This window comes from Pseudorasbora parva, chromosome 1 (genome assembly GCF_024679245.1).
Source record: "Pseudorasbora parva isolate DD20220531a chromosome 1, ASM2467924v1, whole genome shotgun sequence".
NCBI classification, from domain to species: Eukaryota; Metazoa; Chordata; class Actinopteri; order Cypriniformes; family Gobionidae; genus Pseudorasbora; species Pseudorasbora parva.
The window spans coordinates 68,672,853-68,688,785 of record NC_090172.1 but is presented as its reverse complement, the minus strand read 5'-3'; the positions used below and the strand labels follow the sequence as shown (position 1 = coordinate 68,688,785).

The window sequence follows — 15,933 nt, the reverse complement described above, 5'->3', positions numbered from 1 at the left end:
TCAGATGAAGGTGTCTCAGGAGGCAGAGCGTGAAGCTCACATTGGACTAGAACTTGGCTTGATGCCTTCCTATCGTGAAATGTGTCCTCAGGGCAGCATTTTCCAGTTTTTGGACGCAGTTCTTGTCTAGCTTGTTCCGGTGTGTTTGATTGGGTAGGAAGTAAACTCTGCAGGGCAGTGGCTCTCCAGGACTGGGTTTGAGGAACCCAGGTTTTCAAGACTGACTTGTTGCTACTGATATCTGGGTTTGTAATATGAAGTTAGTTCTTTTAGGTAGAATATTATTTTGCTTTTGTAAAACATGTTCTTAACATATTGCAGAAGACACTCAAACTATATCAAAATAAAGAACTTGTTCAGAACAGCATTTAAAATTAAAACCAGATGGCATGTTTAAAAGTATTCAAACTAAGTTTAATGTTTTCAATTAATCTTGAGAAGTTACGCTAAATATACTAATACTGAATGACTGAAGTGAGGTCAAATTCCTTGTACAATTACTGACTTTATTTCTTAAAGACAACAAACAAGTAGAATCTTCAATCATTAAAACACACATGGAGCTTGATAAAAGCAAAGAGACAAAAATTTGACCAACTAAAAATTATTTGTGGTCGGAGTGCAAACAGTCACTTCTCTGCCCATCTTTGTTTCACCAATATTTCACAACACCCCATCTACATAAAGTAATTTCCTTAGCTTTTTTCCAAAGAATAGATGATGCAAACTTAATTTACATATAGTCATCACAGTTGTCTGCCTATTCAAATGACAACCAAGTCTATCGGGGCACAAAAAAAGAACACCATTATCAGACATTATTATAAATAAATAAAATTCTTGCCAGATTAATGTAGGTGGATCTTGAAAATCAACCAATCTTCAAAAATCATCAACACTGGCCTTACTGCTGGCATCGCTACACACCAAACCAAAGAATTCCAGCACAGAGAGAAATTTGGGAAAATTTACATGCAGATTTACATTCATGGTTTTTTTGACATAAGCAAATTACTTCAAGAAAACTTGCTGTGCATGTTGTCGAAACTTGCTTCAAACATGCTAAGTGAGTCTAATCAATAATAAAAAAAAGATATATATCTCAAATTTACATGAACACACAGACACACAACACAGAAGCCAGATAGACTAAATATTCAACTATATTACCGATTTGCCTGCATTGCTGTTGCATTATCATTTCCCCATAGTTTCTCAAGGTCACCCCCCGAGCTATCAAGCCTCAACGAGAAATTGCCTCCGTAAAATAAAAGAAGGACTTGTTAAAAGCTGCTCAAAGGCTTGGAACCAGCATATTTACTAGGAAGTTATTCATTTAAGGGAATATGGTTAGGGGCTGAAATGAGCCCTGGCCAGTCACTCTTATGGTACACTAATACCTCTTTTCCACTGAATGAACTGGGTGCTAGTTCGGAGCCAGTTCTAGACTCAGTTCATAGTTGGTTCGACTTGAGAGCTTTCTGAGAACCGTTTGCTAAGAGCCACAACAGAGCCAGGTCTTACGTCATACCAGAGTCCTGCATGGGTCCATCCCAGACCCGTTAATATTTGGCCCGTTACCCGATCTGTGCCCCCAATAAATCATACGCTTAAATCATTCCAATAAAAATGCTTAATTTTTTTATCACAACAGTGTCTTGAATGGGTTAAAGAAACAGACTAAAGTGTCTTTATAGACTCGTTGTCAACAATTTTATATACTCTACTCAGCAACTTTACTTTTACTTCATCCATTGCTACTCCTGCAACGCTCGCTTCAACTGGGCTACGAGAGGCATCAACAGAAGTCGCAGTAGTGGTGACGTGATGGGTCAAATGGCATATTGTTGTTGCGTGTGTGTGCAATGGTGATTTGGACATAGAAATAGTAATACAGTATGTTCGGCTGGGAAGAAGGAGGACCGAATCGTTTTGATCGTTTTTCAAGAACCGGCGAACATTTAAAAGACTTAACCAAACAAAATGAAAGTAACGCAGAGAGCCCCTCACGGACCACAGCCACACACACACATAATAAAACAATCACAACTCAACGTCAAATCCAGATCTGGTGACTTCTCGTCCTTTATTGGTGTAGCCTCCGAGTTCCCTCATGAGAGGACTTGCCACTTTTATGCCTGCGGGTACTCGACCCATTGCAGGCTGGCTGCAGGACTCTACTGCTAGGGGTAGTGGGAAACATAAATACACACACACACACACCAGGCATGTTCTATCTAATCCATCAACGCTGTGCAGACCAACCCGCATTATTATACCGCATTCGCAGTAATTTGTATAGACTGTGAATACAAATGAGAAGCAGCTTTTAGCTCCATTAGCTGCTATTTAAAATGTAGCGGATCTCAAGTTTGTGTTCATCTTGTTGAGCCCGCGCCTGACGTAATCTGTTCTTAGTTCTAGCCCAGCAATGTTTTGGTGCTACTTAAGAACAACTTTTCCTGGCTCGGAGCTGGTGCTTTGGGTGTGGAAACACAAAGATCTGATTTGAAACTAGGCTCTGGCTCTGATTTAACACCAGCACTGCCTTGGTGGAAAAGGGGAATAAGTCAAACCCCCAGAGCCCCTCTTACGATTACTTGCCTCATGAGAGGTACCCAAATGAGGTTTACTACAGAAGGAGAGCAAGACTCAACATAGTGCTTTCCAAACCCTTACAAACAAGGCAAGTTATTCTGCTTCATCCCTGACATTAGGGAAATGTACCAAAAACTTTAAAGTTGAAAAAACACAACTTGATCCTAAAGAATTAGTCAATTACAGGCCAATCTCAAATCTACAGTTTCTGTCAAAAATACTAGAAAAGGCTGTGTCTTCACAATTATGTTCCTCTTTAGAAAGAATTGGTATCTGTGAGGATTTCCAGTCAGGATTTAGACCGTATCATAGTACTGAGACTGCTCTTATCAGAGTTACAAATGATTTACTCTTATCATCTGATCGTGGTTGTATCTCTCTATTAGTGTTACTCGATCTTAGCACTGCATTCGATACTATCGATCACAATATTCTTTTGAATAGAATCGGAAATGATGTTGGCATTAGTGGAATTGCAATGGCATGGTTTAAATCGTACTCATCTGACCGTTATCGGTTACCAATAATATCTCCCATTACCAGCTGACGATACTCAGCTCTATATTTCTTCATGCACTGATGAAACTTACCAATTCACAAGATTAACAGAATGCATAGCTGATATAAAAAATGGATGAATAGTAATTTCCTGCAACTTAATTACAAAAAAAAATAATTGTTAATTATTGGACGAAAAAACTCCACAAGTAGTAATCTACAATACTGTCTAACACTTGATGACTGCTCTATGAAGCCTTCGTCATCATTGAGGAACCTGGGTGTGCTCTTTGATTCCAGTTTCTCATTTTAAAAAAGCCCTGTTATGAACATAAAGTTCATTATTTTCCATAATGTAATGATAAAAATTAAACTTTCATATATTTTAGATTCATTGCACACCAACTGAAATATTTCAGGTCTTTTATTGTTTTAATACTGATGATTTTGGCATACAGCTCATGAAAACCCCAAATTCTCAATCTCAAAAAATTTGCATATTTCATCCGACCAATAAAAGAAAAGTGTTTTTAATATTTAAAAAAACCTCAACCTTCAAATAATTATGTTCAGTTATGCACTCAATACTTGGTCGGGAATCCTTTTGCAGAAATGACTGCTTCAATGCGGCGTGGCATGGAGGCGATCAGCCTGCGGCACTGCTGAGGTGTTATAGAGGCCCAGGATGCTTCGATAGCGGCCTTAAGCTCATCCAGAGTGTTGGGTCTTGCGTCTCTCAACTTTCTCTTCACAATATCCCACAGATTCTCTATGGGGTTCAGGTCAGGAGAGTTGGCAAGCCAATTGAGTACAGTAATACCATGGTCAGTAAACCATTTACCAGTGGTTTTGGCACTGTGAGCAGGTGCCAGGTCGTGCTGAAAAACGAAATCTCTCCATAAAGCTTTTCAGCAGATGGAAGCATGAAGTGCTCCAAAATCTCCTGATAGCGAGCTGCATTGACCCTGCCCTTGATAAAACACAGTGGGCCAACACAAGCAGCTGACATGGCACCCCAGACCATCACTGACTGTGGGGACTTGACACTGGACTTCAGGTATTATGGCATCTCCTTCTCCCCAGTCTTCCTCCAGACTCTGGCACCTTGATTTCCGAATGACATGCAAAATTTGCTTTCATCCAAAAAAAGTACTTTGGACCACTGAGCACCAGTCCAGCTGCTTCTCTGTAGTGCTGCTTCTCTGTAGCCCAGGTCAGGCGCTTCTGCCGCTGTTCCTGGTTCAAAAGTGGCTTGACCTGGGGAATACGGCACCTGTAGCCCATTTCCTGAACACGCCTGTGCACGGTGGCTCTGGATGTTTCTACTCCAGACTCAGTCCACTGCTTCCGCAGGTCCCCCAAGGTCTGGAATCTGTCCTTCTCCACAATCTTCCTCAGGGTCTGGTCACCTCTTCTCGTTGTGCAGCGTTTTTTTGCCACACTTTTTCCTTCCCACAGACCTCCCACTGCGGTGCCTTGATACAGCACTCTGGGAACAGCCTATTCGTTCAGAAATGTCTTTCTGTGTCTTCCCCTCTCGCTTGAGGGTGTCAATGATGGCCTTCTGGACAGCAGTCAGGTCGGCAGTCTTACCCATGATTGCGGTTTTGATTAACGAACCAGGCTGGGAGTTTTTAAAAGCCTCAGGAATCTTTTGCAGGTGTTTAGAGTTAATTTGTTGAGTTAGATGATCAGGTTAATAGCTTGTTTAGAGAACCTTTTCATGATATGCTAATTTTTTGAGATAGGAATTTAGGATTTTCATGAGCTGTATGCCAAAATCATCAGTATTAAAACAATAAAAGACCTTAAATATTTCAGTTGGTGTGCACTGAGTCTAAAATATATGAAAGTTTAATTTCTATTTTTAAAAAAAATGAAAATAATGAACTTTATCACAATATGCTATTTTTTTAGAAGGACCTGTATGATCATATTAGCCCAGTTCTGTCAACACTGCATTGGCTCCTTTTAAACATTGCATACATTTTAAAATGGTACTTATTACTTACAAAGCACTAAATGGTTAAGCTCCCTGGGACTTAAGCAAACTCTTAACACATTATACTCCATCACATCTATTGCGGTCTCAAACTTCTGGCCAGTTGATAATACCTAGAATATCTAAATCAGCGATTCCCAAACTTTTTTACCTGTGCACCCCCTTCTATGTCCCAAATGGGTTCGCGCACCCCCAATACCTACTTCAAAAAAAAACAAAAAAAAAAACAACAAAGATTTGTTTAATTGCCATATAAAGACTCATGTTTAATCATGGGCAAATAACCAGAACACGAATGACAATAACTACATCAAAAACGTTTCAATATAATGAAACAAAGCTATGCACAAGCTTCCACTTTTAAGAGGATGTGACAAGACACAGCTTCAGTAACAGAAAGCACATTTATTTTCAGCCGCATAAAAGAAACATTGCAGCAACAGACCGCTAGGCATATTCAATGACTGTGGAGCTAGCGTCATCATCATCATCATTATCATCATCATAACACAACGGTTATAGAAATAAGAACGACAGTACATTGAATTAAATTGCAATGAAGTTACAAACTAGGGGTGGGCGATATCTCGATATTTAAAATATATCGAGATATTTTTTCAACTCGATATGGATTTGGACATATCGTATATATCGATATATTTTTTATATTTAATTCTGATTCCGCCACTTTGCTTGTTTGCCTTCCCTGTGCTGTGCTCGCTCCCGCTCACGCGCCTCCCGCCTCTTGCTTTTGTTCCCCGTCCCCTCGCGTGTCGTCTCATTGAACACGGCTGCTTCCGCAACCAGGTGAGGATTAGTTATCATGTTGAGAAGCGCGCGCGTTGTTCAGGACTCAGTTAAGAGACCATGTTTTCCTTCTAACACAACTGCTTGCTAAAATTTATAAAGAAATATTAATGTTCATCATAGTTCAAAGCGCAAGTTTCACCCACAGTCAGGTGATTGACACTGGTGCGAGACCGAGACGCACTCTCAGTCGCAATCATGCCAGTTTATGATTTGTGTCTAACTGATCGCATGGTTTTCAGTTAAAATGTCAAAATGATTGCATATCATTTGAAAACATTTAAAAAGTATTGCAATATCATTACTATGATTATTTTGTCAGCTTTATCACGGGATTATGATGAACAGGTCTATTCACGTTTTAACCAAGAGGGAAAAACGCGACATCCCGGGTGTCCTGAGACACAGTGCTCTTCTGTAAGTTGTACTGTATCATATTATCATATAGCCTACCTTCTGACATTCATATTTCGTTCTGTAACTGGAAAAGAAGTGAAATTCAGCTCATGTGTAGCCTACATGATCCGCATGATGAGTTTGAATTTGGTCAAACTCATGACAAACATCACTGTTTGAATTTTGATACAAATTTAACAGGAAATGGTGTTATGACAAAATCAGTTTATTTATATCTCAGTCATGCCCCCATCTTTCTGCAAAATGCTTACTGTTTTACTGTTAAGTGTAAAAAAGGGAGTCTTTGATTCATCTTTTGAAAGCATGAAATAAATGAAAAGAAGGCAATATTATTTATTTTCTTTTACAGTTAAATTATTATTATTTATGTAATCAGGGAGTTTTTTTTTAAATGTTGCAAAAGCACTTTGTTCCTACATGAACTGACTACCTCTTTGCACTTCAATAAAAAAAGAAAAGAATTTGTGTTATTTGGCATATTTGTTTTTGCTGTAGTTTTTAGTGGGTTATTTTTCCTGTAAAGATATTTAGATATATATCGTATATCGAGATATAGCAAAATATATCGAGATATATTTTTTGCTCCATATCGCCCAGCCCTATTACAAACAATCCACAACATTAAAGAGAATAAGTCCAATATAGATAAAATAAATAAACACGAGGATCAATCTGACACTTTTCAAGTGCAACATCAAACATAAAATGTTCCACTATTCTCACCGTCTCTTTTGCCTCTAAATCCTCACTCTCTCTTGGTCCCTCTCCTCCTTCGTCACTAACTGTCCCACTTGACAGTTTCCTTGATTTCAGCCAGTTAAGCATATATATATATATATATATATATATATATATATATATATATATATATATACGTTTGGAATGAATGAAACGAGTTGGCACCCATAGATATGTGACGGTGTGGAAATTTTCCCACGTTATTTAATCAACGCGTGACAACACCGGTAATACCGGCATCACCGACTGGGCTTTTGAATCACTAATTCTATCTAACCGAAAGAAACATGCACATGGCTGCTCCGGTATTAATAATAGAGCGGAGCAAATCGAGTACTTTCAATGAATTCCTATGAAAGTTAAGCTTCCATATGCATGAACTGAAACCGCGCCCGTACGCGCACACTGTGAATGGCAGCTCGTCAGTAAATGCGCGCTCAGTGAGGCCTAGCAGATTTTAGTTTCGGTTTAGAGTTAGCGCCGATTCGAGGGCGGGTTGCTTGAACTGTGGGTTCATTAGCCTATTATTCTTAATAAAAAACACAACAACACACCATGATAAACTCAGTTAAATAGGCACGTTTACAATTCACTTTGAAACCAAATCTTCTGCGATCACGTTGACTTTTTTTTTATTGTATGGAAAATCCTATTAAAAAAACAGGCCGCCATTACATTTTTCCTCTCGCACACCCCCTGGTGCAAATTACGCCTAAGTTATGTATATGTAACGAACCCATAGCTGAAGGCAGATTAGAATCCATGTTGCAGAGGGACTTTATTGTCAAAGAGTAAGGAACAGATATCACAACTCAAAACGGCAGGCAAGGACGTGATCAAAGTACAGGCAGGGGTCAGAAACTCAATCGGCAGGCAGACAGCAAACAAACTCCAAACGTTAGTCAAAAGGAAAATCCAGTGAACAGGCAAACAGGTCAAAACAGTAGAAAAGACAAATGACAATGGTAACCGCTTGGTAAGGCAGAATAAACTGGCAATACTTCCCAATGAGTTCACTGAAGCACATGGCTTTAAAGCTACAAACAGGAAGTGAGGCTACAGACAGGAAGTGTCACTAGAACTTGGTGATGGCTCCCTCTGGTGGAGGGATGAACTGTTCAGGGTCTGAGTTGTTACAGTATATCAATAACCTGCAAAAAACTGTTGCACACTGTACAGTACATTGATACAACTTTTATCGATATTATTGGTTACTTCAATAACACAAACTTATTGCTGCCTTGAAGAACAAGCGGGTGAAGATGATGATGAAGATGAAGCCATCGCTGCTCCATGTCTCTCCTGAGAGCTCATCTTTATGAACAAGCCTATTACAAAGCACCGCAAAATAATTCCACCTGTCCATCAAAAGCTCTTTATCCAATCAGAGTAGATCACTGTTAAGCCCGCCCCCACGAGAGGTTTGTGTCAAAAACAGCAAACGAAAAAATGAGAAACATCTTTGGCAATGCATTCACAATCCACAATTTGCGAAAACGAATCTTTGAAAAACATTAACAAAGAATGAAGCATACTGAATATCCTGTAACATTTGTGCGACTGAGTTCTTTCATTTTCAATGTGTTTTTCTTCTTTTGTAATGGCATATTTTTGATAGTTTCTGAAAAACGTTTGTTCAGTTTTATTGAGACAAAGGTAGTTCCATAGTGAAGTAGCTTTGAAACAATCTGCATTGTAAAAAGCGCTATGTAAATAAAGGTGACGACTTATATTTAAAGGGTAGGGTTAGGGTCAATGCTATTTATACCTAGGTCTCCAGGTGCCATTTTTAACCTGACTTGGTTTAAACTTTGATACCATTTTGATATTCATATGATGGCTTGTTCGCTTGTTTATACATGGATTTGTAAGATTATTTATTTTAAAAATAATAGTTTTTTTGACTGAGAAATATTCCAGCTCCAGTCAATGAGAAAGACATGGGAATGGAGGAAATATGGAAAAAGAGCAGGAGAAATATAATCATGTGACATGACTGACTGAAGTCACACTAGTATGTAAAGCTAAACTTTTGCATCATTCATTCTCTCTCTCTCTCTTTCTCTCTCTCTCTGTCTCCCAGGAACAATTTTCATTCAATGCTCAAATAAAAGCAGAAAGAATCGAGAAGTGAACATGAGGGTTTTCTATAGGACTCTGTCACTTTTACTGGGTAAGTGCATCTTTTCTAATATGTTGGCCATTTCTGAAAGATGAGTCTGGAAACAATAGATCACTAAAAGAAATAATTTATTCTAGAGAATACTTAATAATACCCAATTGACATTTTCATTCTTAAGCATGTCATTTACAAGGGGTTCTAACAAAATGTTAATTGTTGAAGTCTATTTAATGAATGATTCAATGATTCCTTCACTCCTAAAGACTTCACTTGTTTCATTATACCAGATGAGTAAGTGTTATTGAACGAATCTCTGACTGAATGATTCAATGACAAATACATTTTTAACACCCGTCGCCAGCTACTAATGTAATGGTGTAATCGATACAATCATTGTTTGAAGCAACACGCTACTTTCAAATGTTGATTTGCTCTATTTTGATCGCAACCATATACATCAGTGTTAATTTCAAAATATAAACTTTCATCCCAGTTCTTCTGTGATCATTTTAATATTTGTAACAGAGTAAGTGAGACTCTAAGGTTGGAAACACAGATCTGAATATATTCCGGTGTGATTTTGTCAAAGGTTTAATAGACACAGGAGAATCACTGTCATTTAGGAATGAGATCATGTGGGTGTTTGAAATGAGATTGCATTGTTTTAACAGGGATTCATATTATTCTATATATATATATATATATATATATATATATATATATATATATATATATATATATTTTTTTTTTTTTTTTTTTGCATCACAATGTTAAAGGGTTACTTCAGCGATTAGCATATGGCTTTGTATCAGTAGAAACCCTGGAGAATATTCAAATTATTGTGCTTTCCCCTCTCATATCTCCCCGAGACGAGAGATTTATGCATTTTATTTCTGGAAAAATTCCTCCTATGATGCAAAATGACGATTTTTGCATCATAGGAGGAATGTTTGCCCAAAGGCTAAAGACTACAGCCAGCAGAGGGAGCCATTTCCGCATGTTTTGAATCTGCGTATGGGGGATGGGAGATTACACTCAGCTTGCAGGGAGAGCTCAGCTTGCAGACAGGATCATTTAAACGGAGCTATGGTGAGCAATGTAAGTCTTTTAACTTCTCAAATTCATTTCTATGAAAGTTAAGCTTGCAAAGGCATGAACTGAAAACGCGCCAGACTGAACTCGTGTTGTGAATGTATGCCGCGAGTGTAGTCGCGATTACCTCAGCTCTCATCACTCCTGCAGTTAGTGCTCAGTGCTGTGAGACTCGCGCGGTGACTCATTCGTTATATTGAACACATACGTTCAGTTTTTAATTGTAGTGTCTCTAACTCAGTCACAGTAATGAAGTTGTTGGCGTTGGAAATGGCCTCACAGGGCAGCGAAGCATTCTGGGAATTGCAGTCTTTCATCCCCATGGGACAAAAATACATTTTCTGTCTTTTCTCAGTCTAGAAGACACCAAATTCAAAAATAATTTCACATTTCTACTATATTGATGACCCAGTTTAAATACAGATTCATCTTCCCAGCGCTGAAGTACCCCTTTAAAAATGAAGCCAAATATAAGTTCCAATTTAACTCATTTATTTTAATTTGAGTTTGTCTTATATTTGGTGAATTTGCATCATTGATTCTGTTATTTTCCTGTTTATTACTGTGAGGCTGCTTTGAAATAGTCAGTGTTGTATATAAAGTGCTATATAAATGAAGGTGTCTTGATTTTACTTAAATTTAAGTTTACTAATACTGCACATTCTGTTTCTCTCATTTTAAGGGTTTTTCTCAGCTCAGATCGAGGCCGATGAAAAAGAAAGTGAGTTTCATGAATTAAACATCTTCTGTTAGTTAGTTTGTGCTGCTGTGTAACATTTTTAGGGCTCTACATTTTCAGACACAATGAAAACTCATGAACTTAAAAAGCTCTGTGCAAAGTGAAATTTTTTTTATAAAACAAAAGTAGATAAAAGTACAAACACACCCACTCCTGTGGATCAGAGTGGGGATATTCTGAGATAGTCGATAGTGACGACAGTATGGAAATTAGACATGACAAAGGAGTAAGAAATGACCTCTGTGTTCAGGCAAGCCAGAAACTAGCATGGATTGGATGGTACTAGTAATGGTCCTCTTGTTGCTATGGAATGCTAGAAATGTGTTGTCCAACAGACATGACAATAACTGAGTGGTTGTGTGGTTATAGCAATATTCATGTTTTTTTTGTTGATCGAAGTGGTCGATCGTCAATTCGTTTTTCTTGTGATATCAGAATGAACGCATACACCTGTCCAAAGTTTAGTGAAAATATCTTATTTCGTTAATGAGTCAACCACATTGAACATTTTGGCTCCCCTTAGCAACCAATATTTCTGAACTGGTTTAGTACCGATTGGGCCAAAGACATATGACTAGTTCTGAAAAGTAGTTTTGAAAAAAAATCTAAAGTACCTGGATATTTTAAAATTCCCAAATATTGGTTGTCTGTTCTCATCTATAGTGTGATGTTATGTTAATGTTTTACAAGATTGCTGAAATAGCTTGAGTGTTATTTTGTTTAGTCATTAACTCTTTCTTCGCCAAACACAGAAATTTCCCTTATTTGTGAGAAAACGCTTTCAGGCCAATAAAGGAATTTTCCGTGTTTTCACTGTTAGACACTAGGGGGCACTATTGCACATCTTCTGAATGAGTACAGCATCTCCTGATCAAAACACACGCGAGTAAGACTTTTTTTATGAAACCTACCCATATTCAAGTGTTGATAAAAAAGGAATGCATGTCGCTAGAATAAAACAGATTAACTTTATTTTGATATAATGCATGCTCAGATATTCATTAAACAAAATATGCTATGGGTTATTACATTTTAGTGAAAATTGTCAAAAACCCTGGCGGTGGCTGGCAACTTCTTTTAAAAACGCTGGCGGGAAAGAGTTAAAATACTTTACTGCTGCAAATCTGCTCTTTCATTTCTTCCATCAACCCAACCGTTAATGATATTTGTGGTCTATTTTCCCTGTTTGTTTGATGACATTGTCATAGTGTTTGCTACAGTAAATGATTACATGAGAATGTAAAACCCTCTAAACCCGTAAAAAAAGTCAGTTTTATTTGTATAGCACTTTACACAATTCACAGTTTTTTTCCCTTGAACATATTCCAGTAAATGCAGCAGGATGGGGCACAGCCAGCCAGTCGTCACTATATAGCAGCTGGTATCCCCAAAACGCTCTGGATATGAATCCCTCCACTTGCACGCATACACAATTACAAAGCGATCCATGGTGGAAGCTGGATCTGCTGAAGGTGTATACCGTGAACAGAGTGGTCATCACAAACAGAGACGTCGCCAGCGACAGGATTAACGGGGCAGAGATTAGAATTGGAAACATTTCTTCAAATGTTTTCAGCAACCCCATGTGAGTCTCTCTGATATATTCTTATTTCCAGAGATTCTGTGCAGTTGGCTGGTAACGGTTTAGATTATAAAGCATCTTTAGAACTAGTTAATTGTTTGCCTCTACTGTTCACTGATCATAAGTCTGACTGGTTATAAACCACACACCTATAAAATATCTAAGAACTGTAGTTCCCAAGCCAGCCTGTTTTAAAACTAGAGGTCCCACTTCACAACAAGAATCCCTGTGTCCACACATCTCTTTGTTTTGATCAAGATTGTCAGAAGGTACTGGGAAGAATGAGGACATCATTGTCCCACTCATCGTAGGCTAATTTCATCACAAGTTGTCCATTGTTCACCTGAGCCTTCCATGCCTGAGACTAATGTGTAAATCACCATGGACAGCCTATGGCCACCAAACCAGTTTTTTTCTAGAACACAGTAAGAACAATGAGAGGCTCAAAGAAAAAGACAGTCTCTAAGCACACATTGGCTTGAAACCGCAACATGGACAGGCAACTGTAAAGCACATGACCTATACGTCTCCTTATTCATCAAGGTAACCGTGTCATCATCATGGCTTGGCTTCATGAATGAAGATTTAGGAAGCACATCCACATCTTCTACAGGCACGCTGGTGGCTGACGAGGCCTATGTGGGACAGGCAGGTCCTGCCACAGCGGCTGCAGGTCAAGGTCTGGTCCAGGATGGGTACTGAGAGACACAGTTCTTCCTTAATTTCCTTTTGTCCTCAATAGTGGCCCTATGGGTATCTTCAAAGAAGGAGGTGGCCTGAAGTACTGTGCACCTCCCGGAGTCACAATCAGCTGCTTGTGTTGCCCACTGAAGGGGATCGATGGAGCAAGCAGAGGGACTTCTTCAGGAAGTCTTGTACAGCTTTTGTGGTGCCACAATGTTGCGGTAACTTGTGGACAACTCCCTGTACAGCACGATCTTTGGTAGGTGGTGGTTCTCCGTCCAGGAAACATGCCCTACCCAGCAGAGTTGTACCTTGAGGATCATGACCTGAATGCTATGTTGGTATAGAGGTATGAAGAAGCTGCACATAATTTAATATAAACACTCTTTTTATTCTGGGCTCTGGGGTCTGCTCCTTACCTAATGTGCTTAACAGGGAACTCTATGTGTATGTTAGATATAAGTCATGTGGTGTACTTTCCTTTTCTCTACTGTCTTGGCCAGCACAGTATCGAATAGGTACGACGTTCTCTAGAAAAAAAACACAACAAGCGAACCATCACTAAGTCAGTAGCATTGATCAAATGGCAAAGCCAAAAAACACACCTCAAGCTCTGCCCCCCTCTTCCGTTCCACCAGGTGTCCTTTGTCAAGAAGCACAGTTAATGATTGGTCCATTTCCATGTCCTTGACAATGAATGATCTTAAGACACAACCAATCACAGCACCTAGAACTGAGCGACAGTGTAGAACAGAAAAGTGAGAGAAACAAACCATAGCAAAGGGGTGAAACACAGTGACCAATAAAAAAGGAGGGGAGGGAAACAAATTAAATCACGTAACACCCCCACCCTTAAAAAACAAAAATTATAGAAATTATACTAATATAAGGGCGGTGGTTCTCCATCCAGGAAACGTGTCTTGCCCAGTGGAGTTTTACCTTGAGGTAAATATGGAAGTAATTTAAACTGCAATTCATCGACTGGCCACTAGAGACAGGCTCCAGAAGGGAGCATTATCTAATTGAGCCCAATGTAAAAATTCTCAACTTTACCGCAGATTTATTTTATTTTTTATAACTCATTCGTTTCCATAATATAAAGCCTTAAAGTTCTGCATAATTAAGGGCGTGTTCACATTGAGTGACAGGTGAATAGCCATTTATCCCCTGTATTTTAGTCATTGCGTCACCTCACCTCAGCTCTGCTCATGTCCTGGATCTTTGCCCATTGTCATCCGGATTGTTATCCGGGGGAGACATGTGATGACGTGCTGGCAAGATGGCAATGGCCAGCTCGTCTCTACTTACTTCTTCAGAACTGCTCTTCAGAATTCTATGGGTAACGTCACGGACAGATATGGTTCAGGATAGAGTGCTTTTCAGTGAGCATTTGTTTTCCATCTGCACTCTTTAGGGGGCTCAAGGTTTGGAACAATGGACCATATACTGCTTTTAGAGCTTTGTATAATCTGCTGTAATCACCAGTATCATCACAAAGCTGAGTCCTTACTGCAAGGTTGGTCCACCATTCATTTTGAATCTCCCGAAGCTTACGCTGGAGGATGCTGCATTCCAGGTGGAAGTCTGCTTTTTGTTTAGCCAGGTGGGCCTTGTGTGCTGATATCTTCCTTGACAGCAGCTCCTGAACTTCTAAGTTGTTCTCATCAAACCATATATAACAGTCAATGTAATCTCTCCTACTGACACAGAAATGGACATTGGTTGGTGATAGCTCGAACAGTTTGTTGAGTTCAGAACACTGCTACAAAGACTCTGAGAAAGGTCTGGAAAATAAATAAAGCTTTCCAAGGTTCAACTGTGTATTTTCAGACAATGCAGCAAGCTCTAAAGGATGGAAAGGTGGGATGTGATGGACAGACACTTGAAATGCTACTACCCAATCACACCACTACAGTAGGCAGGTGGGAATTAGTAATCCCCTCCCAAACTGGAAGGAATAAAAGCCAAGTAAACACACTCTTGTTCTGAGTTTCTGGCCTGACAAGGGAAGGAACAACAGCACGACCATGGTTGCAAGTAAACCTTCACCCGCATAGACCTTAAAGCAGTCCAACCGCTCCTGCTGAGACTTTAGCTCCAGAAGTCAACATTTGACCTGCTTGACTCATTATTGTAAACCTCCAGTCTGCCTCCAAAAGGTCCTGTGGATCACTTAGCACTGCAACTGTTGGAAACTTAACTCAAAAGTGTCATTTGTTCATGAGTTGGACTACACAAATGCTGTGTTTTTAATTTACTAAAATGAAGTTGGCCATAAGAGTAATTTGTTCATCATGTTGTTCACTTTCTTTGCGTGAGGAAAGCAACTAAGCATGTGAGGAAAACGACTAAGCCTTTTCTTGCCATTATTTTGTGGTACAGGGTCTTTTTATTCAGTGCAGACCGGGAACACCAATTCATTGCTCAGGCAAATTGTTGTTAATTAAATGGCAATAATCAGTGCAGAAAACACTGGTTTACATACCTGATAAAATGTAGTAAAGATCAGACTGTTGACAGCATTTGTTTTCTGAGGCGGCAGCACAAGGAAACTCCTTCTATGATTACATAATTAATTTAGCCACCTACAGTAAAATACAACACTAACATTGTTTCAGAATAAAGAAATACATTCTCTGTGTTGTATTTCATTA

General features: G+C 39.0%; 1 protein-coding gene across 1 annotated transcript in view; it reads left to right on the top strand.

The window, feature by feature from the left end:
* The window catches only part of LOC137075964 (uncharacterized), a 40,949-nt gene that overhangs the window by 8,025 nt on the left and 16,991 nt on the right, over positions 1–15,933 (top strand). Inside the window, exon 5 of the mRNA XM_067444934.1 lies at positions 12,318–12,598. Within this exon, the coding sequence (XP_067301035.1) occupies positions 12,318–12,598 (281 nt within the window). The remainder of the gene's footprint in view (positions 1–12,317; positions 12,599–15,933) is intronic.